At 31.6% G+C, this 26,317-nt stretch overlaps 2 protein-coding genes and 1 long non-coding RNA gene across 30 annotated transcripts in view; 2 read left to right on the forward strand and 1 right to left on the reverse strand.

Annotated features, from left to right (window-relative positions):
- Window positions 1–244: 244 nt before the first annotated feature.
- LOC129921032 (triosephosphate isomerase-like) lies at window positions 245–2,006 on the forward strand (the record flags this gene model as incomplete). Its single annotated transcript, XM_056002655.1, has 1 exon — window positions 245–2,006. A coding segment is annotated over one exon (408 nt), but the record flags the coding sequence as incomplete, so codon positions are not given.
- LOC129920929 (myosin heavy chain, muscle) lies at window positions 1,830–26,058 on the reverse strand. Of its 27 annotated transcripts, XM_056002482.1 has the most exons (19): window positions 24,763–24,973; window positions 22,460–22,795; window positions 21,964–22,107; window positions 20,937–21,314; window positions 20,806–20,869; window positions 20,636–20,734; window positions 17,731–17,834; window positions 16,365–16,772; window positions 15,602–15,772; window positions 13,627–14,216; window positions 13,385–13,502; window positions 11,164–11,427; window positions 8,043–8,252; window positions 6,843–7,729; window positions 6,205–6,283; window positions 4,115–5,290; window positions 3,139–4,044; window positions 2,661–2,754; window positions 1,830–2,155 (listed from the first exon to the last, which is right to left on the reverse strand). In XM_056002482.1, the coding sequence occupies exons 2-18, from the start codon at window positions 22,661–22,663 to the stop codon at window positions 2,710–2,712; spliced, it is 5,847 nt and encodes a 1,948-aa protein (XP_055858457.1). In that variant the 5' UTR covers window positions 22,664–22,795; window positions 24,763–24,973; the 3' UTR covers window positions 1,830–2,155; window positions 2,661–2,709. The 27 variants fall into 27 exon arrangements, with proteins under 27 accessions (XP_055858457.1, XP_055858449.1, XP_055858451.1 ...); XM_056002474.1 differs by lacking the exons at window positions 2,661–2,754; window positions 24,763–24,973 and adding an exon at window positions 26,040–26,058; XM_056002476.1 differs by lacking the exons at window positions 2,661–2,754; window positions 24,763–24,973 and adding an exon at window positions 25,956–25,974.
- Window positions 2,947–26,317, forward strand: part of LOC129920937 (uncharacterized) — a 33,214-nt gene continuing 9,843 nt past the window's right edge. For both annotated transcript variants that reach the window (XR_008773439.1, XR_008773440.1), the window contains exons 1-2: window positions 2,947–3,062; window positions 8,604–8,717. This is a non-coding gene — a long non-coding RNA (uncharacterized LOC129920937). The remainder of the gene's footprint in view (window positions 3,063–8,603; window positions 8,718–26,317) is intronic.

Genomic DNA, 26,317 nt, shown 5'->3' on the forward strand with positions numbered 1-26,317 from the left:
TCGTGCACTGTGGCGTATATGTGCTTTTTTTTATTGTTTTTTTTTACCGCATATGCAATAGCAGGCGAGGAGAAGACTGTTGATCAAACCAAAAAATTTAGGTTCATGCAAACTTGTTGAATTCTGACTGGAATGAGACCCAAAATGACTATTATAAAAAAGTTTATAATCCTTTTTATGAAAGATGAATATTTTTCGAGAAGGAGTGATCGGGATTAGAAGTAACAGGGGGAAGAAGTAATACTTACAACAAAAAATCTTAGAACTAAGATTTATTGCTTGCATTGGTGAAACCTTGCAGGAACGTGAATCTGGCAAGACCGAAGAAGTTGTCTTCAGACAAATGAGCGTATTGAGCAAGTACGTTAAGGACTGGACCAATGTGGTCGTTGCCTATGAGCCAGTGTGGGCTATTGGCACTGGCAAGACTGCCACCCCAGAACAGGCTCAAGCTGTTCATTCTGTCCTCCGCAAATGGTTGGTTGACAATGTTTCCCAAGCTGTCTCTGATTCACTCCGCATTCAATATGGAGGTTCAGTGACTGCTGCCAATGCCCAGGAACTTGCCTCCCAGAAAGATATCGATGGTTTCTTGGTTGGAGGTGCTTCTCTTAAACCTGAATTCGTTCAAATTGTGAACTCTAGGCAATAAGTTCATCATCTTGCCGGCATCAGCAAAATCATCATTTGAAATCAGGAATTTCAGCTTATATTTATCATCTATTTTAGAGTAGCGAAAGTAAATTTAGATTTCTATAAGAAAAAAAAAAACAAGTTGAGAAGCAACAAAGTTTTGTATAATTTTGTTGGGAAGTATTTTTTGTTCTTTGATCAGTCACATCTCAATGTTAAATGAGGTATTTTTGTTACTTTGTGATTTCGTTGTTTTTCTTTTGAAGTAAAAAGCAAGACCAACCACAAAGTAATAAGAATATTTTGAATGTTAAAATTGTTTATAAAAAAATAAAGTAAAAAAAAAATATATTTAAGAATAGAAAAATATTCGTTCTTTCCATAGCTTTCTTGACGATAGTAAAGGAAGTTCTAGGGGTGATGGCAAGAAAGAAAGGTGATTGTCAACTAGTTTTGCTGGTCTGGACTCATTTCCCAAGGGAAATTGTAGTTTCGTTTTGTTAAATTAGCTGAATAAAAATTTTAGCTTTTATAATTGCCTAAAAATTTTAAAACGATTAAAAAAAAGAAAAAATGTTGACAAAAACTCAACTTCCTCATTTCTTCTTCTCACAATAGGTATTGTTAATCATGCAATATTGTAATGAGGGAATTTATTTTAAACTGAAATTTTTGCACACCCTAGTGTGTGAATTCTAAGATAAAGTGAATTAACAATGCAATATTTTAAGTAAGGATGACACCTAGAATCTTCCCAAAACAACGTCCCAAGTTGGTTCCTGTCAATAAGGGAGCAATGCCAAAGTTGCTAGATAAATTGTTTCGAAATAGAAGTCAAATAAGAAAAAAAAATTGTTTTTTACTGAATTGGATATAAAGTACAACCAAACCCAAGTGCCAAATAAAAGCAAACAACAGCGATTTTTTTTTATTGATTTACATTTATTTTGTTCCTTTTTTGTATATTTTTATTTTTATAAATTAAATAAAGTATTTTCGATAAATTAAAAATAATAATGTAACATAAGCTCCATAGTGTTTGTGTGTGTTTTTGTTGTTTCTTTTACATATAAATTAAAATAAGAAATAAAAAAATATGTTGATGTATGCTCTCCCATCGACGACGACTCCTAGTTTTTTTTTTGCTTTTTTTTTGAAGGTGACATGTTATTGTATAAAAATAATAAATACATAGGTAGGTAAAATAACCTCTTTTGTCAACGAAAACGTTTTATTTTTTGATTTGTAAATGTCGTTTGCTTTAAGTGCATACAAAATTGTTAGTTTTTGTTTTGGTTTTCCCGTCGTTCGAAGTTACTTTATTCAAAAACAAAATAAAATTAAAATTGAAAAATACTAGAAAAAAAAAATAATCATACAAATATTTTTCTTTTTGTTAAAATTAACATAATTAATTAATTATAAATAAATTAAATGGCATTTAAAATTCGTTTTCAGGAGCAAGGTCGAATCTGGGTGGGAAAGCCAATCCGTCGAGTTGTGGCCTAACGGACGCTCGGGGCTGTAAATGAGAAAATAATTTATTAAATATACATTTATTAACAAGTAGCGAAGTCTGTAACGAAACCAAATCTAATAAAACATGCAAACAAATTTGTAGAACAAATAATGTGAATGTGAAGGTATATTTTTTAACACTAGTGTGTAAAAGGACAAACAATATAAATATTGGTTTTTTGATTTCTGTAACAGAAAATGCACGTTTTGTGGTGCTTCAGTTATAATAAATGAGAATAAAAAATACTGTAGGATCTGTGTTTTTATGTCACTGTTAATAAGTTGCTCTAGAATAGTCCTTGGTGATATTTTCCAATGGGACTATTTCTATTATTTTTTAAGAGCGTTGTGAACAAACAAAAATTATTGTTTAAAAAGCTTAAAAAATGTAATCGAACGAAACAAGAAATGTATAAACAAAACAAAAAATCAATGAAACGTCACTTGAACATCCATCACACAAGACGGCATTATCAAACAACAGTAGCGTCCCATTTAATCGAACTTACAAATGTAATGAAAGAGAAAGAGTGTTGAATGATTTTTTGAGTGAGTTATTTATAGTTCCAGCGCACTCTTGCGGCCACTCTTAGGCGTTGTTAGCTGAGATAAGAAAGTAGAGAATTTTTTGGTTTTTATTTTTTGTTTGAGAATCTATTCATTTTGTACAGTTTTTTTTTTTTTTTAGATTGAATGATGATTTATTGAGCTACTGATATTTTTGGTACTCTGAATTTTGGATTTTGGGATTGGTGAAAGTAGTAATAGTTGTTGTAGATCTAGTAGAAGATTTTAGTGCTAGTTGGAAGATGATCTACAATTCTCTTTGCAATAAATTCTCAATTTTTAATTTCATTGCCGATTGTTGTGCCTATAAATTTTGATGGAATTTTGTTTGTCATTCAAATTTTGTAAGCATTAAATTATTTTTGTAAAAGATTAAGAAAAATAAGATGTGAATATAAAAAAAAAGTTTTAAAAGCTTACCGCTGGGCTTCCTCCACGACCGACTGAACCAGCACGTCCCTTTGCACGGAATTTGCTGATTGCTTGTTCGGCCAAATCGGCACGTTCTTCGGCTTCTTCCAATTCTTGTTGGGCTTTACGGAATTTGGCCAAGTTCAAGGCGGCAATCTCTTCGGCTTCTTCGATCTGCCTCTTGTATGTCTTAATCTTCTGTTGCAATTTGTCTACCAAGTCTTGCATGCGTTCGTGGTTCTTGCGGTCCTCTTCGGACTGGAAGGACAATTCCTTAATGCGACGCTCTGATTTGCGGAGGTTCTTTTGGGCATCAGCGTGTCTCCTTTGTTCACCATCTAATTCATTCTCCAATTCGCGGACACGTTGTTCCAATTTTTGAATGGCCTTCTTGCCACCCTTAAGGGCATTAGCTTCAGCTTCATCTAATCGGACTTGCAATTCCTTGATTTGTTGTTCAAGTGCTTTCCTGAGTTTCTCTTGTGTTTGTGCGTGATCTTGTTCAGCGCGGAGTTCATCAGCAAGGCGGGCAGCATCAACCATGGCCTTCTTGGCCTTCTCTTCGGAGTTCTTGGCTTCATTCAAAAGTTCATCCAAATCGGAGTGGAGTGTCTGGAGTTCGGATTCCAACTTCCTCTTGGCAGCGGAAATGGATGCGTTTTGAGCTGAAATTTCATTGAGTTGTTCATGAGCATCGGCCAATTCTTGTTCGGCTTGTCTGCGGCCGCGGTCGGCTTGTTCGAGCAATGTACGAGATTCTTCGAGCTCGTTTTGGAGGGCGTTTGCGCGACGTTCGGAGATTCCAAGTTGTTCGCGGGCATCATCACGTGCACGTTGTTCTTCCTCGAGGGCAGTTTGGATGTCCTTGAGTTGTTGTTGGTAGCGTTTGATGTTCTTTTGGGCCTCGGCGTTAGCCTAAAATAGAAAATAAAAGGCAAGTGTTATGACTCTAGCTGTTTTAAAAGTATTAAAAAAAGAAATTTACCTTGTTGGCATGATCCAAAGCAATTTCGAGTTCGTTGATGTCAGCTTCCAACTTCTTCTTCATGCGAAGCGCCTCAGCCTTACCCTTGGCTTCAGCTTCAAGGGAAGCTTGCATGGAGTCAAGTGCGCGTTGGTGGTTCTTGCGGGTGTTTTCGAATTCTTCCTCCTTCTCTTGGATGCGGCGGTCAATTTCTTGACGTACTTGAGACAATTCAAGTTGAGCACGGAGAACCTTGTTTTCTTCTTGTTCCAAAGCGGCTTCAGCTTCTTCAAGAGCTGCTTGGAGTTCATCCTTTTCAGCTTCAAGACGTTTGCGTGCCTTTTCAATTTCATGGATGTTGCGGCCACCCTCACCAATTTGGTCCAAGAGGTCCTTGACTTCATCGGCGAGATTCTTGTTTTCACGACGGACGGCTTCAAGTTGTTCCTGGCCTTCTTCGTAGGCACCCTTGAGACGGAACAATTCGGTGGAGTAGTTGCGGCATTCCTTTTGTGAAGCATCCAATTCGGCGGCCAAATCGTCGACCTTGAGTTTCCATTCTCCAATGATCTTGTCGAATGCCTTCTGTTTCTTCTCAGCAGCATTAGCAATAGCGCTGGCACGGTCAACTTCCAATTGCAAGTCTTCGACTTCGGTGGACAGGCGTTGTTTGGTCTTCTCGAGAGCAACACATTTCTGGTTGAGTGATTCGATAGTTTCCTCGGCTTCGGCCAAACGAGCTTGGAGCTTCCTCTTGGCTTCTTCCAATTCTTCAGAGCGGGCAACACCATCGGATTCGTATTTGCTGCGCCAGATTTGTGATTCGGCGTTGGCCTTGCTGAGTTGACGTTGCAAATCAGCCTTGCCTTCAGCTTCCTCTTCAACTTGCTCGCGGAGGTTATCCAAATCGTGTTCCAAGTTACGGAATTTACCCAAAAGTGTAGCGCGTTCACGTCCTTCCTCATCGGCCAATCTCTTGGTATCTTCGAGTTGTGTGGTGAGAGAAATCTTGATCTTGGACAATTGTGATACTTGTGATTCGGCTTCTTCCAATTGGCGCAACAAGTCGGAGTTCTCGATGGAGAGCTTCTTCTTTGAGGCATCGAAATCGTTGAGGGTCCTGTTGGTTTCATCCAATTTCGATTGAACTTCGTTGAGAGTGTGTTGCAATTGCTTGGCAATCTTTTCTTGGGCAGCCTATACATAGCATAAAAGAAACATTAATATCGGATTCGGAAAAAGTTGATATTTTTTTAAGATTGTGTGTAGTGTTTATTTATTTTCTTAATAAGCAAGCAATGCAATTAGGTGTTAGCAATCAAAGGTTTTGGAAGATTTAATAATTTAAGGAAATGTTAGATATACAATGGAAGAGTGTATTTGGGAAAAAAGCTGGGATATTGAAATCTTTTTTTTTTTTTGTAGAGCTGAAGTGCTGGAGTTTGCATCCTGTACGCAACATTTTTTTCTTTTTTTTTTCATGTAATCGGCAGTAAACTAGGCGAATTTTTAACAGCGAATTTAGCAAAATATTTACAGCGAAATGAAATTATTACAATAACTGCACCAAATTTGCAAATAATTCAAAACTTTTTGTTTTCTACTTTTTAATACCTTCTCGTTTGCAAGGTGATCAACACCGGCGCGGAGGTCATTCAATTCACCGTAGTATTGGGCCTTCTCCTTTTCAGCCCTAAGGAAATAAATTTTTTTGTTTGTTGAGGTTAAAAGTGTTAAACACAAAACACAATGCTTATAGAAAAAAAGTTGGTTTAATAGTGTTAAATACTCATTTCGATGCTTGTTTTTGGGGGTTTAAAAATGTCCATTGTCATTCCGAAGATCGATCTTAATGTTGATGTTTGTTTTATTGTGTGGTTCCTCTTAGGTCAAGAATAAGAGGATGTGTTTTTTTAAGGGAATAATATTATAGGGAAAAGATACATAAAAGTGGTTTATCCTTTTTTTTGAGCACAAGACGGACTCATGCGACAGAATTCGAATGCATTACTTTGTTTTTTTTTTAGTTCTTGTAGTTGTTGTGATATTTTAAACGAGAAACAAATTAATTGCTTTTGTTCTTTTGTAGTTTTTTTGTTTGTCAAGTTTACCTTTTCGCGAGCAAGTTGATCACAAGCGGCACGAGTTTGGTTCAACTCATTATGGCAGGTCTGGCGATCGTGTTCAGCCCTATATTATCAATTTGAAGTGTTTAAATTAATAAGAAATAAAAAATATTGTGGGACACATATTATTGAACAGATAGAAACCATAGTGACATACATTCACATACAATGGGACAAAAAACAATTTAAAATAACTAACTGAGTTCTATTGAATCCAGTATAACTGGATAGACTCTAAGTTTGTCTGTAATTTTTGTAAAATTAAAAAAAAAAAGTTATCGCAATAACAAAAAATGTTTTTTAAGTGTCCATATGTGAAATGAAGAAACATAAGCCGTAGATTGAAATATTAAATTACGACTTAATAGAAAATTAAGTAATCATTAGAAATTTTTCAGAAATTTGATCAGAATATACTGATTTCAGGTGTATTATTTTTTGCTTGAGTACCATTTTTAACTAATTTAAGTCTCAAATAGTTCCATAACTTTGAATATCAAAGTCATATGAAGTCTACATTTCTTCTTTTATACGAGTATAAACAAGACAAGATCACGAGTATAACACTTATCGCCTGCAAGTATAAGAAAAGACGAAATAATTTCAACAAAACGAATACTTACTTAGCCTTCAATTTGTTCAATTGGTCAACTTGTTCAGCCATTTCAGCAACAGAGTCGTTGTGCTTCTTGCGCAAGTTAGCCAATGTCGATTCGTGTTGAATGTTAGCTTCTTCCAAGTCACGACGCAATTTGCTCAATTCAGCTTCACGTTTCTTGTTCAATTCAATTTGAGCTGATGTAGCACCACCGGCTTCCTCAAGACGTTCGCCCAATTCCTCCAATTCGCGAGCCAAATCAGCACGTTGTTTCTCGGCCTTAGCACGAGCTTGACGCTCAGCTTCGACTTCTTCTTCCAATTCTTCGATGCGTGCTTGCAATTCCTTGATTTGCCTTTGCAATTTACCAACAACTGATTGTTCATCTTCCAATTTAGCTGTCAATGATGAGAGTTCCTTGTCCTTGCGTTGAATAGTTTGTTCCAATTCCTTCTTGTTGCGTTCCAAGTCTGATACGGCTTCTTGTGTCAATTTCAAGTCACCTTCAACCTTACGCTTGGATTTCTCAACATCACCACGCAATTTCTTCTCACGTTCCAATGAATCTTCGAGTTCGTCCAAAGTTTGTTCCAACTTAGCCTTAACCTTGTTCAAATGGTTGATCTTGTCTTCGGCAGCTTGGAGTTCTTCACCAGTCTTTTGGTTTGTCTCTCCTTGCATTTTCTTTTCTTTGTTCAACTTGTTGATGAGTTCATCTTGGTGAGCGATTTCATCGTTCAAGCTGCGGATTTGATGATCCTTGGTGGCCTTGTCTTGTTCTCCCTTTTGGGTGGACAATTCCAAATCTTCAATATCCTTCTTCAAGCCGGAGATCTCTTGATCTGCCTTCTTCTTTTGTTGGAAAAGTTGGTTGCGGGCATCTTCCTCTTGAGACAAACGTTCTTGAATGTCCTAAAAAAAATAATTCAAAATGGTTGGTTCTATATTTAGACGCTCAAGTGGGCATGATTTTTTTTGCTTTGCATGATTGATAATTAATAATTTAATATGCATAGATATATAGCTGCCAAATTTCTTTCAAAATTAATTAAATGAAATTAATAATTCAATTTCATATAAGACACATATTTATGAATATATGGAAAATTCTAGATAATACTCATTTCAACTATATAACTTTGCACTTTACAAAAATTAACTATAATTGATTTGGAATTTACGCCTTATTATCACTATTTTATGCTTTAAATTATTATATACTTACGCGCAATTGGTTTTCGAGGTCGTTCTTTTGGGCAGTGAGCTTGGCACACCTTTCTTGGAAATCTGAAAGGGCTCCCTTTTCACCTGACAAGGAATCCAAAAGAGCAGTCTTTTCAGCCAACAACTTAGCGTTGAGGCCTTCCAACTCCTTGCGGACCTTAACTTCAGCTCCCAAAGCTTCTTCAGCCTTCTTTGCCTTCTCTTCGAGTCTCTGTAATTTTATGTCATTATTATCGATTGGAACTGAATTCGAAACTTCATCTTTTGCTGATGGTGGTTGCGATTCACTTTCGTCGGCCATTTTCTTTTAATTTTTCAAATTCCGTTTCCTTTTAAAACTCGTTTAATTTATTTTTGAAATCACTATCCTACTAAAAAAAATACTGGTTCGTTTTATCGCTAGACCGTTGAAAGTATTTCCTTTTTCGCATTTAAAAATTCGCACTTATTTTAAAATTAATTATCACGTTGTTGATCTTATTTTATTTTTTTTTATTATTAATTAAATTGAAATTATAAGAAAATACTAAACATTAATACTTTTCAATTCTCAACTAACTAGATCCGATTAGCTAGATGCTCAACAACTGGAATGTTGCTGCTTCGTAGATTTCACTTCGATGTGTGCCCTGTACTCGAGGCAAAGATAGATTAACACTCTCACGGAGTAGTTCAGGTAAGTTTTTGAAAAAAGAAAACTTAATTTTTTTCCGTTTTACCAAAAATACTGCAAATTACTCATCTGATGGTGAAGAGGTGCTTGTGCTATGCAAATGTATCTATTTATCTACCTAGGTACTTTTTGTGAGTGTATCTACCACAAAGATACAATTATTTATCCCCACCACACCGTACTTCTGCGTAAAAAACATATTAATTTCAAATTTATTGAATATGATTGCTCCTGGGGAAAGCAAGTGCAGAAAAACAAAAAAAATTGATTCTATGTGGTAGTCATAGTTATAATTAAGTGATTATGGGTGGGGTAGGTACCATTTAAACATTATGGCAAGTTCTCTTCATCATATTCATCATTTCACAACTAAATCATTGCCTGATAGCCAATAGGAAACAAGCAATGAAGGCTTAAAAAATAAAAATTATTGCACTTTTCACTGTGTGAATATGAATTTATTTAAATTAGTTTTTAGGGGTATGTGTTTAATTTAAAGAGAACTATTAATTTTATTTTATTGGCGTTGCAAAAAAAGAATATTTGCGTATATATGTACATTTCTACCTAGAATATTTATAAGGAAACATGTGTAGTTCATAACAAGCAGGTATATGTATAATTACTATAATATTTTTAACCACAATGTGTGGAGAGGATGATAAATCGTTTTTCAAGAATATTTCTAAATTTAATTGAATAAGTCAGAGAAGTTTTGATCAAGTATAGGAGATTTATCATATGCTTTCAGAAATTTTGCATCGTTCCAGATATTTTTAAACTAAATATTCAAAAGAACAAAGTTTGCGTAGGCAGAATTTTGCTAGAATTTTTCAAAAGGTACTATAAGTACTTTTGTTCAGAATTTTATAAACTAAACCAACCAACAGATGTTGTACTTAATTTGGTTTTCTTCTTTAAACATATCATAATCCACAAAAGATGAAAGCTGTGAAACAAGAAAGAATGCTGGAATCATAAATAATTTGTCTAAAAATAATTTTGTATCTATGAAAATTAACGCGTTCCTCGAGTGCGTATAATTTATAGTTATGGTATAAACACCTTTGCACATTAAAGACTTCCGTCTACATTTCCTTACAATCCTATCTACAAACATTTGTATATATTTGATTTCTATTTTTAAAAATACAAAAATTGAATCGAACAAAAACCATTTGGGGATGGATTAGAAATCGTTTATAGAAAGAATACACATATCTATCCTATAAATATTTTGACCCAGTCAGGTTGGAATGGTTTAACATTTTCGCTTGGTTACAGTACTCGATGGGTAATGGTTTTTTCTTCTTTTTTATTTTCTAAAAATAAATTTAATTTAGCTGTGTGATTTTTGAATAAGATTTCAAATTATTCAATTCACAGTCTTTGGAATGTGTCATAAGAATATTTTAATATTTTTTTTTTTATTTTTCAAACTTTGTCATAATGTGACTAATTGGACAGGTGGAAATTGTTTTCTACTTAAATACATGCAAGATATAACACTTTATTTTTGAAAATGTTTTATTTGTATATGATGCAGATTTAAGAAGTAGATATGTATATAAAAGAGTAAATTTGGTTTGTGGTCGGGATTTTTTTTTGGTATGTTGACAAAAAAGAAATACTAATTAATTCATTATCTTTATAGGTAAATGGTAGTGTTCTACATAAACAGTTCCATCAGAATTCCTGCTAGTATATTGTGTTACGTATTTTTTCATTTTTCGTAAACAAAATTGCAATGAACAAAATTGTTATAAAATTAATCTAATTCGTTTTTCTTTTCAATTTCTAAATAGATCTCTCTTGTTGCGATTTGCAACTATCAATTGATAATTGATAAAAATTAAACTTCCATATCATATTACTTGAAGATGCCTACCATTATTAATTGAAAAATTCCATTTAAAATTCGACTAGTTTTCCCATAAATAAGGATTTATCAACAAGTATTTATCAACAACTATCAATTGATAATTATTGACAGTCTAAATATCGATGGATAGTTCTGGAACGATTTGTTTTTGAAAATAAATACTTTTGTCCATATTTTTGTAGTATGACATCAAATAAGGTAATTAATTTTTTGCTTCAAATATTTAACAAAATTGTGTATACATATATGTACTTCGGATCTCAGATCTCATCGCAAATCAAATTAAGAAGTTTTTGAAAAAAAAAATAGTGTGCGTACCGGTTCACATGTATACTTCTCAAAATTCTTCTCATATTAATTAGGTTCATGCAATAATAATTCGATGTAGTAGCAGGGTTAGTTAATCTATGTCGGTAAATGTCATTTTGACATTTATCAAAGAGTGATACAAACGCAGCCCACCGGAAAAAAGTATAACTTCCAAAAGAAAAACTAGAACTCAACCCCAAAAATCGTTTTCGAAAAGTTCGTACCACCATCATGAAGCTTATAAAAATAAATACTTACAGCAATTTCATCTTCAACGCGGCTGACGTTAAGGAGGGGCTTGACCTTCTGCCACAATTTGTACCATGGCCATGTGCGCAATTGCAAGTATTTACGCAAGTTACGTTGGACAACCTTAAGGGCAATACGTTGCTCTTGTAGTTTCTTGAAGCCCTTACGAGCCAAGTAACCACGGGCCCAACCTTGCATCCAGGACATGATCTTGCCAAGACGTTCATCACGGAACTCTTCCATTTGACCCAGGACACCAGCACGGAAGAACACCTATATTTTTATTGAACAGTTTTGTTTTGCAATTAGCGGATGCAAAAGTTTCAATTTTTTTTCTGAAGATTATATGATGGGTAGTTGGTCCATTAAGACTAACTTGCCAGTATATTTTCTTCTGATGCACATTTAGTAGATTTCAAACTTTTTTTTTTTTGGGGAATATTTTAAGCATTAGATATTTGCATGCATATGCGGTTCACTAAGGGTAAACTATAGGGGGTAACAATAAGTTAATGTGAATGAAAATGGGTTAAAATGATGATGTTGTGTTCTTTTTTCTAGTGTGTATTTTGTAGCACATTTATATGTATTGTGTATATGTGTGTTTGTGTGTACCTTCGTATTACCCAAGCGATATTGATCTTCAGGCAAATCAATATATTTAATGATGATATCAGTAGCCTTTTTCTCCTTAGGTTCGTTCTTTATTAACTTGGGGCACATGATTTGGTAACTAATGATGATTTAAATATGATTAGTATATAAAAAAAGTCCAACCAAAAAAACTATTTCTTAGCTAAAATACTTATGTTAAATACTACATAGTGGATTGTCTTTATCAAGGTTTAAGCTCTACTATGTGAATAAAAAAAAAAAAAACATACAAATATGAATAAGGCTGTGTCTGGTCAAACAATGGATGTTGGTTCTTATTGGTGAATAATGTAGGTAATGTAACTATGATTTTTTTGATTCAAAATTTCTTTTCAAAGAAGTTCTGTTTTTGATTCAAAAAAAGGATAAAAAAAAATGTGAACAATGAGACCGTTGCATTTTTGAAGTAGGTATCTGTATAAGGGCAACTCGTAAAGCAATATGTTGCAGGCTATCCAAGAAATTGTATAGTTTATGGGGTTTCACCTTTTTAAATTTTTTTGTGAACTAATTTTGAAGTATTTATGTTTTGTTGCACAAAAAAAAATATAATAAATAATAGGTGATTCTTGGATAGCGAAAATTCATTAAAAGAAAGGCAAATCAGAAGAAAAGTGTGCAATGTTTTATGGCAAACAATTGAAAAAAAGGAATCATGCCTTGGTGTGTCCAAGACGGTAAAAATCAGCATCGAGTTCAGTTGACTCAAGAATGATCTTAGCGGCCTTTTTAGGATCAGGTGTATCTTTAATTTGTGCAGGGCAAAGGATTTGGTACCTGTAAAATGAGAGAGATTGGAGAGAAATGGAAAAATGAACACAACAATAAAACAAAAAACAAAAATAATAATGTAAAGTGCTTCAAATGAAGGATATAATAGTGCAAAGATATCTACATAAATAAATGGTAGGTCAACAAAATAAACTATTAAGGAATGAAAGAAAAAAACTCAAATTGTAGGATCAATCCCAATCTATAGTTATAAACGAAGAAAATGTGTGACGTGTGTTTCAAATCAGAAATATTTTTTCCAATTTGTACATTTTTGTACAGGTGTTGTCATCAATCAATGAAGTTTCCAGCTTGCATGAATACCCTGTAGCTATTCAGTGAATGGTTCTTTTGTTTGGGAAAGAAGGTTTCAAAGTATGTTTTCATGCTCAATGCTAAAACTGGGTACTGTTTTTGAAAAGTGTATATAGTGTGCGTAGTTTTGCACAAAATAGTGTTGTTGGAATATATATAAGCTTAGAGAGTATTTTGTAAAAAAATAACAAATATTTTCGAGTGGATACAGATAGTTTTAAAAAAAGTTTTAAAATTAACCTAATGGATGAAATTTGAAAAAGAACACTATACAAAATAATGATCATTTGGAATGGAGCTTACACATAAATTATATTAAAGGATTCAACATAAATCTACTACAAATTGTTTTTGGGAACTAAAGGTACACTCAATCAAGTGTTTCACTTAGGTAAAAATATTTTAAAACTAAAGGTAAACTTCACTACAGATGGATTTGGATTTAAAAAAATCAACAAATAAATATATTTTAAGTTCATTTATCGCCTGCCTTAGTGTGACCAATACGGTACATATCAGGATCCAATCCGACACTTTCCAAACATTTGGCGGCAGCATTCTTTGGTTGTTTTTCAGCTACCATAAGTGCTGGTGCCAAAATCATGTAGCTATATCAAGTTGAAAAGTACAATTTAATATGAGCAAGAAATAACTAAAATGTTCTAAGCCCTGAACAACTTAATTTGATTCTGTATGTGAGTCTATTTATGTATGGTATGAAAATTAACTTACCGCATTTTGAAATCAGGGTAGTTCATCCTGTTGGGGAAACCTTTACGACAAATACGGATACCTTCAAGTACACCGTTACATGTCAATTGATGCATAACCAAATGAGCATCTACAACACCAGGTTGTTTCATTTCATTGGGAATAATACAACGCACAAAGTGAGGTTGTGTTGAGCGCAATGTTGTCATCAAGCTGTTCAACTGTTCTTTGTAGGCTGAAGAGACAGTAGCGAAACCACCACCCTTCTTACCACGACCTCCCTTGGCTTGTTCACCGCCACCAGATTGACCTGGATGATCAGCGAAGATTTCAATCAACAACTTGTTGCCAGATTTCTTGAACTGGTCAACAACGGTGTCGTTCAAGGGATCCTTGTTCTTCTCCAACCAACCGGTGATGTTGTATGATACACAACCAGCATAATGGCCAATAGCGAAGTGAGCAGCTTGTTGACCGGGCTTTGGTGGTTTTGGTTTCTGGAATGGAGCTGACTTACCCAAATGGGTGTTGGTCAACTTTTCAGCGAATGTTTGATCGGTGGCCTTGGGGAACATAGATTCTTCTTCAAGGATGGACAAGATACCCATAGGCTATTTATTTTGGTTGATAGAAAATAGAAAAGAATACAAACATTAATAAAATTTCGAATTTTGTGTTTTTAACAACTAGAAGCTTTAAAGCCATATTAGTTTATTATCAAGCAAAATGATCATTTTCTTACCTTAAAATTGTAAACCCATAAATAATGTATTTAGCGCTTTTTAGCATGTGTTTTTTTGTTTTATTTTTATTGTTGAGCAAGCTTATTTTTAGTTGAACAAATACGAATTAGTAATTTTTTCATATTTTTTTTAAATGAAAAATACAAAGAATGTTATGAAGTTAGAATTATGCTTTTGGTAAGGACGGAAACCCACTTTTTTAGGCTTTGTACCTTCTCAATTAAATCAATACATTGTTGTAAATCCATTCCAAAGTCAATAAATGTCCATTCAATACCTTCGCGTTGATATTCTTCTTGTTCAAGTACAAACATGTGATGATTGAAGAATTGTTGAAGTTTTTCATTAGTAAAATTGATGCATAATTGTTCGAATCCATTGTACTTTATTGGAACGAAGCAATTTCATCATCGAAATTAAGAAAAATTCAAGCAAAAAATTATTGTTATAGATGTTAAAATGAAGATTTTGATATTTTTTTTCATTAATGAGGTTGATATTAAGGAAATTAGAGGTAAAAGGATATGAAATGAACATGAATGAATTTTATCTTTAACAAAAGAGTTCTTTTTTCACAAAATCATACACAAAATGGGCACAAATAAAAATGAAATTTAGAAAATGTTTTCCTATTAAAATATACAAATAGCAAAAACGTAGTTTATGACCTCAATGTTTTTCAAAACATTTTTGTTGAGGTTTTTTTAGTATTAGTAGATTTATTTTTTTCGGCGCGCTTTTTGTTTGCAATTTGTTGTTCTTATGTACCTTCTCAATCAAATCAATACAGGCGAGAAGATCCATACCGAAATCAATGAAGGCCCAATCGATACCTTCCCTCTTGTATTCTTCTTGTTCCAAAACGAACATGTGATGGTTGAAGAATTGTTGCAATTTTTCGTTGGTGAAGTTAATACACAATTGTTCGAAACCGTTGTACTAAACATAAAATTGATTTTTTTTGTGATTTGTGCATCTTTTAAAAAATATATATATATTTTTTTAAATTCCAAAAGTGCTAAATAAAAATTATATATCTGTTCAAATAGTGAGAAATATTGTGTGTGGAGATTTGTATCATGCAAAACAGTGACGGTGCAGCACATATAAACTTATCTGAATTTTTGCCGACGAAGACTCCTGTATTCATTTGTTCACGACTAAATTACTCAAGGAATGTAAATTAAAATTACACGTATTTAATTGTTATTAACGAAAAAAAAATGTATCTTAATTGAGGAACAGATATACACCTTTTCAATGAGATCAATACAGGCCAGCAAATCCATACCAAAATCGATAAACGCCCAGTTGATACCTTCTCTCTTGTATTCTTCTTGTTCCAAGACGAACATGTGATGGTTGAAAAATTGTTGCAATTTTTCATTGGTGAAATTGATACACAATTGTTCGAAACCGTTGTACTATTGATATTCGTATATAGTTTAATTTTAGGATTAATTTCTTGACAAATTATGTTGTTTTTTTTTTAGGAAAAGTGACTTCGGGATGTTTTCTGTTATTGTAAAGTGCTTTTAATTAAACAAATTAATAACCCAAATTTTATACCGGAAAATAATACAAAAAAAAGTTCGTCCTTCGGTGCTAAAACTTGTGTACCAAAAGATCAACATTATCTAGATTAATGATTGATAACAAAACACACGTATATGTATTTTGGTCGGAAAAAAATTTAACCTTTCCGGTTTTAAGGAATATTTTATTCCACGTATCATTCTCTTTGTTTTATCGTTAGAAATGTAAGAACCAATTGAATTGACTATAATTTTTAGCACTTTCATGTATAGATTTTGTGTGTTTCTTTGTTTCTATGAAGAATTCAAATCGATTCAAACTTTTTTCTCCTCGAAAATCTAAGAGAAAAAACTTTTAATCAATCGCAGTGAGATGTACAATAAACCAAAATCTATCAATCATAGAAAAATATTTGGTTAAAGTGCAATCCCAAAGTTTTCTTCGTTATATGTTTTTTTTTTATTTTATTTTAATACTTACGTCGAAAATTTCGAAACCAGCAATATCCAGTACACCAATGAAGTGCTGGCGTTTTTGTTTTGTGTCCAAAGTTTCGTTACACTTCTTGACCAACCATTTGAAGAGACGATCGAAAACACCCTTACACAAGGCACCAATGGAGTTGGTTACTTGTTGGACGTTACGACCTTGGGTGACGAATTCGTTACCGACCTTAATACGTGGTTTCAACAAGTTCTTGTACAAATCAGTCACATCACAACCCAACAGCTTAGCAACACGTTCACCTTCTTCTTGACCATCTTGCTCAGCCTGTTCTTCGCGACCCCTTTGCTTGAATTTCATGCCACCCATATGCATGACAGCGGCGGTAATCCTGTAGACATCTTCCTTTTCTTGTTTGGTGAAACCCAAGATATCGAAGGCTTGCTATATTTTTTTTTGTAAAGAAAATTAAGAATTAGTTTAGGAAATTCGTGTGTTTTCTTGTAGAGATAGGTTTCACAGCATAGAGTTTCTTTAAGCGGAAACGAAGACTTTTCATGCAAAATACGACAAAAACACAAGCACTTACAAACTATAAAGACAAATACATAATTTTACAAAACACAAATCATATAGGTAAAACATAAGAAAATTATATTATATATCTATGTATAGTTTCTATTTTTGAATGCAAGCGCTACCTATCAAAACATTTCTTTCCAATCTGTTGGATTTTATTGTTTTTTATTTTTTTTTTTTTTACAATTCAAGCAAACTAAAATACTTCGTCTAATTTAAAATAATATAAACTTACAGCAAAAGAAAATTTCAAATTTTCGTACTTTTATTTTGCTTATTCCGGAATTCAAAAGAAAGATAATTAAAATAAAATGCATTCATATATAATAATTCTAACATAACAGGAACAAAAATTACACATTCCAAAAATGGGTGTGGTACTAGACATTCAATGGATTTTGTTTTTGTTTTTTAACTGACTATTTTTCATATAGCAGTTGACCAATCTTATTCCCAAGACTGGTTGAAAATAAAGGAAGGGGGAAATAAAAGTGCATTTTTATAATAAATTTATAAATACAAATATTCTTGAATATTTTGATTGCTTGGAATTCTCCTTTTTGTTGTTTTTTTGCTCCAAACATCTTTATCACAATGCATGAAACACGAAATTAAAGTAATAATAATAGTAATACAAAAAAATCAACATAACATTATAAAAGGATAACAAAGTGCGAAGTGGAGGATATTTTTATATAAATGAAATTTCTAATTTTCATTTATATGTTTCGTGGTGTATAACAAAGAACAAATATAACAAAAAAAAATATACAGAAAAACTGTATATTTTTTTTAAACAGGCACGTCGGAGTTGTAAACTTACATCTGTCAATGAGAATTCCTCACCGTCATCCATGTTTGGTACAGTGATTTTACCTTGCGATACGTTATAGTAATCGTAAATATTGTCTGACAGGAAGCACATGGCTAAATAAAATATTGCAATTTAGGTTTAAAATAAATTTCGTTACATTTAAAAATTTTCTAAAAAAAAAAATACTTTTATGGATCGTTTACTCTGATTTCAGTTTCTTAAATTTGTATATTTAATTTTTCTAGTGTATGATACAGTGAATCTTCATTCAGTATCTACAAGTTTTGTTTTTTTTTCTCTGATATGTTTTAAGAAATGAAATGATTATTTAACCAAAACAAAAAATCTTGATCAGATGTTGGTGCCGTTTTAAAATTTCCAAAGAGTGTGTACTGGAAATTACCTATCCCCTAAACCTGATTTATAACATATCTTAAGAGTGAATTGCGATTGTCTTGTTTTTATATTTGAAAAAAATTGTTTCCTTTTGTTTTTAGATTTTTATAGTTTGAATCGTAATATCTTACAGCTATAAAATTCCTAAAACTATAGGTATTGATATTGTTATGTTTATGTAAGAAATGTAATATGATATGTCATTTTTGTGTTTATATACAAAACTTATAAGAATTAACAAATTTAAGCCAGGAGCGGGCTTTGGTAGGTAATTTAAATTTATATTCATTCAAAAAATCCTTAAATTTAAATTGAGGAAACAAAATTTCATTATTTAATTCTTGTTTTTTCGAAAGATATCCCAGTGTCATCTTGATAGCCAATTTTTGTCTTATTAAATATGTTATGTGGAGACCTGCTCCTAGCTAGATTTTTTTATTCCGCTGAAAAAAATTATATAAAAACAAGCCTTTTTAAACGTATAAGCTTATTTACACAATTTTTTTGGTTTCTTTACATTATGTATATTGTATAGTCAAATTTTCATTTTTACATCAGAAAAATTCCGGAATATCAGAAAAGATATAGGTATAAGATGGGCATAAATAATATCACCTATATACAAAAGATATTTCAAGAAGAATATTGGAAATATATATAATATATAAAAATAGTTTAAGGTTTTTTGGCGGAAAGTAGAAAGAAGGTATGAAATAGTAAAAAAAAAAATAAAAACAAAGAAATTTTTGTTTTTAATTTTTTTTTTGTTTTGTTCAAATTCTAATACCGACTTACATCAGTTAATTCAAATTCTTCACCATCGTTGACACCAGGAATCCTTGTTTTACCCTGACATATTCCAGGATAATCGCCAATTCGTGGCGTTAAAAATGTCATTTCTAATTATATGTAACAATAACAATATAGTATATTGAAATAATGTTTTTATATTGTTAAAAAATACAAAAGTTGTTTCCTCAATTTCAATTCTATTCAATAAAAATAGCTCTTAACCACTATACTACTTGACTGTGTTTTCAAATGTATTTTTGTTTATTAGAAACGAAAGCTTATAATATAATAATGCTGTAGCAAGCACAATGTTTTTGCGAAAGCGTTTTTAGTATTTTATTAATTTAAGAAAAATATTTTTAACATCCTAAAGCTTAACTATAAGGCTTTAAGCTTATTTAAAGCAGGTAGAGTGTTGGTACAATATGTTGTAAGGAAGATTAAAAAATTAAAAACTTCAGTAAGATAATGTAAATTTAGAGGTTTGTCTAATTTTAAAACAAAAAATATTGTCAAAAACTTCTTAATCTTCCTTATTGGTACATTGAAGAGAGAACATTTACAATAATAAATTATTTTTGTAAATAGAGTTTTGTGTGCAGTATACATGTTTTGTTTTTTAGAAAAGCACATTTATGAAAAATACGACATTTATCTTAAGCCGATTCTTACGTCGGTAATCATAGCTTCTTCACTGTCATCAATGCTTTCAACAGAAACTTTTCCTTGGGATACTATACGATAATCATAGATGTTGTTGGACAGCAAACACATGGCTATGTTTTGTTAAGCACAGGATATTGTGTGTGGAAATGTTTATATTGTATAATATAAGCCAAAAACAAGCAAAAATTTAAAAATATTTATCCTTATTCTAATAAAGGTTTTCAATTGACAAAAGTTTAAAGGAGGAGGTGGGAAAGAGATACAAAATAAATTGAATTGAAAATAACTGATCTGGATTTGTTCGGTCTCGAAAATGTGGACATATTTATTTATTTGATAAAAGTAAAATATAGACTTGTATTTATAAGATACTTTAAACTGATGTCAATTTTCATGGAACTGCAATAACTAAGATCAACTACAGTTTGTGTATTTTTTGTTAGTATTATTATTTTTTTTGTGTTTTTGTAGACACATCCCTCTGTCAACTCAGAGATGATCTACACTTCTACTAAAACAAGCTATGGGGTATTCAATTTAAATCCGTTCTTTTGGACTTTAATAATTTTTTTTTGTTGAAATGCACTCCAAAATAAAAAAAAAAAAAACACTAAACAGCTGTTAAATCGAAATATAAAAGTATGTTGTGTTCCCTAATTGTTTGTTATAAAAGATCTGCGGCTTAAAAAAAAAAATCATTGCTCAGAAAAGAAAAAAAAAATGAATAATTTGGAAATTACATCTGTAAGTTGGAATTCTTCACCATCATCGATACTGGCGACAGTGATTTTTCCTTGAGATACGACATGGTAATCGTAAATGTTATTTGACAGGAGACAACTTTCTAAAGAATTGAGTGTATAATAATAAAATTTCAAATTAATTTATGAAAAAAAAAAAATTAAAATTTGGTTTATAAAAATTTTCCTGCATTGTTTTACAAAACAGACTGTTATCCTATCAATTATTATCAAGTGCATTATACTGTAAAATTGATGAATATAGTGAGAGTAAAAAAAATATAAAATTATTTTCAAAATGAAAGAAATGATTTGTATACCTTTTACACCGGCTACGGAACCAGACATGATCTGGTAGAAAATATGGTAAGAACGTTCCAAAGATTGTTGAGAGATGACACGAGCCTTTTCCAATAGATCTTTGATATAAATATAAATATTGTATATTGCATTATCATATTTCGAATAAAATAATATTATTTAAACTTACAAGTCTCAATATCAGCACCAGCAAGTTTACCAGTTGGTCCAAAATGAATACGGATGAACTTACCCTATTTAATTTAGTAAACACAATTATTTCGGATTCTTTTGTTGAATAATTATATGTTTATAACTTACGAAACGAGAAGAGTTATCGTTACGGACGGTCTTAGCGTTACCAAAGGCTTCAAGCACAGGGTTAGTTTGGACAACTTGATCTTCAAGTGAACCCTTGTTCTTTTGAGATTCATCCTTCTTTGAGGCACCAACAGTGGCGAAGTAGGCAATTACCTTCTTCGTGTTTTCAGTCTTTCCGGCACCAGACTCTCCAGTAATCAACATAGATTGATTGACGTGGTCGGTTAACATGGCGACGTAGGCACCATCAGAAATGGCGAAAATATGGGGTGGCACTTCATTACGACGCTTGCCACGGTACATTTTGGCACAACGGTTGGTATATACGGGGTAACGCTTGTAAGGATTGATGGCAACACAGAAAAGACCTGAGTATGTCTGTTGTATTTTTGTTTGTTTTGTGTGGAGAAAATTGAAAGGATTAGAATATATTTTTGTGCATTTTCTGTACAAATAAAATTAAATCAAAATTTAATGTAAAATCGATCACCAGGATAGGTTCAAATATCTTTTTGGTTGATGATTTTTAAACCCTGAAAGCTCCCTTGTCTTAATTTTTTAAGGATTTTAATTTTTCTTTTGTCAATTTTTTCATTTTACTGAACTTATTGAATATTAAAGGGAACTTTCAAGTGTAATGATTTTGAAGGGAAAAACAAGCAAAAGATCCATTATTTTATAGGAAAAGGTTTCGTCGCTCATGTGAATCCATTTGGTCGGTATTATTTTACCGATTTGTTTAGGTTCCAGTCGCTTCTACCATTTAAGAAATTTGTCTGCATGAACAAGAAGCCAATTTAAGCAAAGTTAATAAATGTATTGTTCACACCTGATATATTTTACGAGCTGCATTTTAAACAATATTTAAATTATGTTAGCGGGTTTTTTATGACAGTTATATTTTAACATAAATAAGGGAAAGGTTTTTGTTTAATAGCTTTGAGGCCTTATTGCGCTTTTTTATAATTGACTTTTTTATGAGTGAACATTTTTAAGAATGCGGTACAAACATAGAAAGCATACTTACGTAAATCAACTTATGGTAGTATCTCTGCCTCAAGTTATGCAAAACAGAGGCATCGTTAAGGTATGTCAAATTTGACATATCTTCGGCTTTTTCGTATTTTGGTGGATTCACTTGTTGGAGCAGATCTTTCTTAAGATCCCTTGTCTTTTGTTTTCATAAAATATATAAAAAAAAAAGAAAATTAGTGATTTGTTATCTTTGGAACTTACATAAATTAATTTAGCATAATATCGTTGTCGTAAATTGTGTAACACACATGCTTCGTTTAAAATTGTCAAGTCTGCCATATCTTCGACTTTTTCGAATTTTGGTGGATTTGTTTTATGAACTTGTGCAGCTTTGAATTCTCTAATCTGTGATTATGTTTATGATTAATGAATGAAAATGTCTCATAAAAGAAAAATGTTTGATGAATATTGTTCGTGTTTTTTTGTTTGTTTTGTTTTGAAGTTGTGTTGTAACTTGTTGAAAATAAACAAAAACAATTAATTTTTACCTCTCCACCGGGCAAACCAACGCTGACAATGTCACCCTTGGTAGCCTTGATTTCTCCCAAGAGATAACCCTCTTTCTCATCGGGAATCCAGCAATTCTTCTTCGAGTCATATGGTTTCGATTGATCGATACGTCTTTGTTCCAATGAAACAAACAAGTATGGGGTTGGATCATCATCCTCCTGGCTGGCTACTGGTTTCGGCATTTTTCTTTAAGTTTTTTAAAGTTTTACTTCAAGAAAATAATCAAAAGCACTTGAGAGAGCTTGGGGCTAGAATTTGCAATTCGGGTTTGGTATTAAGTCAAGTTAATTTTTGTTCTCAGCCCAAATGCTTCCCTAAAAATGTAAATAAATAAAATATTGTTAGTTTTCAATTTTGTGGTTTCAATCATCAATTGATAAATGAATAATGATTGATTTGTGTGATTGCGTTATATTGTATCTATTCTGTTATCCTTGACATATTTACATTGAATATGCACAACATAATTGAAGCGCTTAAAAGATAAATGTGCGAAGTGACATTTATTGTTTCCCGGGGATAAAAGACTTAATTTATTACTGAGTTTTTTGTACGCTCAAAATAAAATCGGAAAAATAACCACGATTTGGTTAGTTTTGAAAATAAGTCATAACATTTGTTCGGGTATGAACGTAAATATTCTGTACTATTTTTCTCTCTAAAGCGTTGTACGCAGCTGAAGCGAAACGAAAAATTACCATCGAATATTATGTCAAAGTCAAAATAATAAAATTGTTTTAAAACAAAAACAAAAACGAAAACAAATTAAACTTCGTTCAAGATTTCGTTGTGCTTTTTTTGTATGGAAAATTTCGCTTCACCTCAGCTGGGTACTAGTCTTAACTACTAAACAGAAGAACTCAAGCTATAGTTAAATTCTGTTTTTTTTTTTTTTATTTATTAAGAGCTTTTATGAGAATAATTTATGTTTTGAGAATAATTTTAAGCCCATGCATACGATGTGTTTGTAATTTTTAACTGCCGAACTTAGAATGCATATACAAGTTGAATCAAAGACCATTGATCAAGAGGGGGGCAAGTCCATATTTTTTATTGAGGCAGATCCAAATTTTTAAAAATCGCAAAATATATTTTTTATTTAACCTTAAAGTTGATTAAATAAATGTGAAAAATGCAAATGACTTCGAACTCGAGTTGACAAGCCTTTATGTTTGAACTTGCAGAGATCGAATAACAAATATGAACAAATTGATTGGTTTATAAAATTTGCAATACTTATTTCAAATTAATTTTTGTCTATTTTGTCTATAGATTTTGGTTTATTTAGAAATTATTGAGAAAAATGCAATCTCTCTATTTTCAAATTCATTTTATATTTAAGGATAGAGGCAAATTTATCAAAATATTATAAAAAAATCCTGATTGAATAATACCTATATATTATTATGTGTATGATTTATTCCTACAGTTTTTTTAATTTAAATTATTTTTCAACCAATTTAAATTCAACAAATGGATCTTAGTTTATAAATGGAAAATTAAAAAAAAAATATTCGTTTGATAAATAAATAGAAAACCTCAAGAGGAAATCCAATTAATTTCCAAATATGTGTTTCTCGCGTATGCTTCTGTTGTAATCCGATAGTATCTTTTCTCAAAAATGTTCAATTTTAGAATTTATTTCAACACACATAAAATGTGTCTCGCAATAATGAGGTAATACGCTTGCGTGAAAAACTGTTCGGTATATTTGCCTTTTTCTTCTTCTTACTACAAATTATTTTGAATGCAAGTTTTTTATTTTATAAATGTGAATCTATTTTATAAATGTGTAGGTACTGTATAGATATTTGTGAATGTTTATATATTTAAAAGCCATTACGTAATCAATGCGAAATTTCTAGTCTATCAACGATATTTTTATAAAAATAAATTTCAAAAATGAGTTTATGGTCGGTTGCTTTAAAGAAATATTTAATTTTGAATTTATGTTTGCAGACACAGAGAAAAATTATTATTGTTTCTTCAAATGCCCGTATTCTTATTTGACAGTTGAAATTGATTGAAGAGTAAATTATATAATAAAACCAGGATAAAAATTACGTTTTAAATTTATTTAATTTTAATTAATGAAATTGATACAGGTAATTGAAGAACAAAAAAAAATTCAATTGCATTGCACTTGTTTGAGAGAAATTTAAAAGAAATATTGAAATACTCGTCCATTAATAAAATATTAAGCTTTTCATTTTGTTCGATTGTCATTCAATTATAAATTAAAAAAAAAAAAAAAAATTCCCGACCATCACTCAAAACTTACTTCAACTTCAGAAACACTTTTGTTTTCAACAACTTTCAAAAATAATAGTTCGTATCGTTTCAAAGGATATATTTCCGATATCCTTTTGTATTCAAAAAAATCTTAACCAAAAATTCGAAGATACCACGACGGAGCGTACAAAATAAATTCTAAATCGTATTTGAATTAAAAGAGAGAACTAGTGATCTAAGACGACCGAGTTGCGAGATCGCAATGAATTTCTATCGAAGCTTTTTTTTACGACACACAAAATAAATGTTTGTTCTCATCAACAAAAACGCGTTTATTTTTAAATATTTTTGTACCAAAAGAAAAAAAAAAGTCGAGAAGAAAAAAAAGATACCGAAACTATAAGTATGTTTCCTCTTTCTATTTTGATCACGATCGCGATTTTTCGAATAAACAGGTATACGTACGTAACGTAATTCGATGTGTATCTAGTATATGTATTTGTGATAAGATATCTTTTCCCCTATCCCCTGCTCCGAATTTTGTGGAACTTTTCTCCTACAGATATATTTTTTTTGACATACAAAATCAAAAAAACCAAAAAAATCTTATTATAATGTTTTTTCCATTCCATTGGCGGGGAGATATGCCATGATCCAATTTTTGAAAATATGTATGTGTTCTATTTCTGCTTGATCAGGAAAAATGAAAATTAAGCTATTTGCGTAACACTCCATATTTTTTTTTTAGTTATTTTTTTTTTTTAAGCAAATGTCATATTTTACTATCACAGGTTTATATCACAGAGTTTATCAATTTATCACTTGAAAAGTTTTTTTCAATTATGTGTTCTCATAATTTTGTTTTAATAAACCCACTTGTTGACTTTACAAAATAAGGGTTGTCTATTACACAAGTGTTACTTCATCACAGATGTTTAATTTTTTGCACTTGTAGCGGTTTTTAAAGCCACTTTTAGTGATTGTTTTAAAAAAAACTAGCCTGGATTTAAAAAAATTTCACTTTTTTTCACTTTTATTGTAATGTTTAACTGTTTTAGATTTTAACCTAGTTATAATCCTTTTTGTTGTGTCGTAAGGTATCCAATATGTAGGTAATAATATTTCAGCAACACAGCAATTTTTTTTTAAATGCCTGCTCAAGAAGTTTTTTTTTTTAATTAAATTGTAACAAGGATATACAGAAAGAAATTAAAATTTTAAATTAATTAAAATTCAGGGTACCAGCAGTAGAAGTAAGAGAGAATAAAAAAATCTTATGTATGAATGAGCAAAAAACAAAAATCCTAGAGTCAATGTTGCACTTACGCGTTCGAAAGCCGTTCTGACCAATATAGCCGGTAGTGTTCCTTTTTATATGAGGCAATTTGACACCACATTCACTTGTACGAAATTGGCATCGAAAATCGTATCGACAGACACCCGTTCCCGGGTTTGGCTCCCTTTTTAGTACACACAATGAAATTTTTTCAAAAAATCTATGTAGAGGTGTGTACCAATACTATTAAATCGCATGATGAATAAAAAAAGTATCTTTTCCTCTGCACAACATTATTCTCTCCACAGATCACACACAGTCATAAAAA

This window comes from Episyrphus balteatus, chromosome 1 (assembly GCF_945859705.1).
Source record: "Episyrphus balteatus chromosome 1, idEpiBalt1.1, whole genome shotgun sequence".
Lineage (NCBI taxonomy): Eukaryota > Metazoa > Arthropoda > Insecta > Diptera > Syrphidae > Episyrphus > Episyrphus balteatus.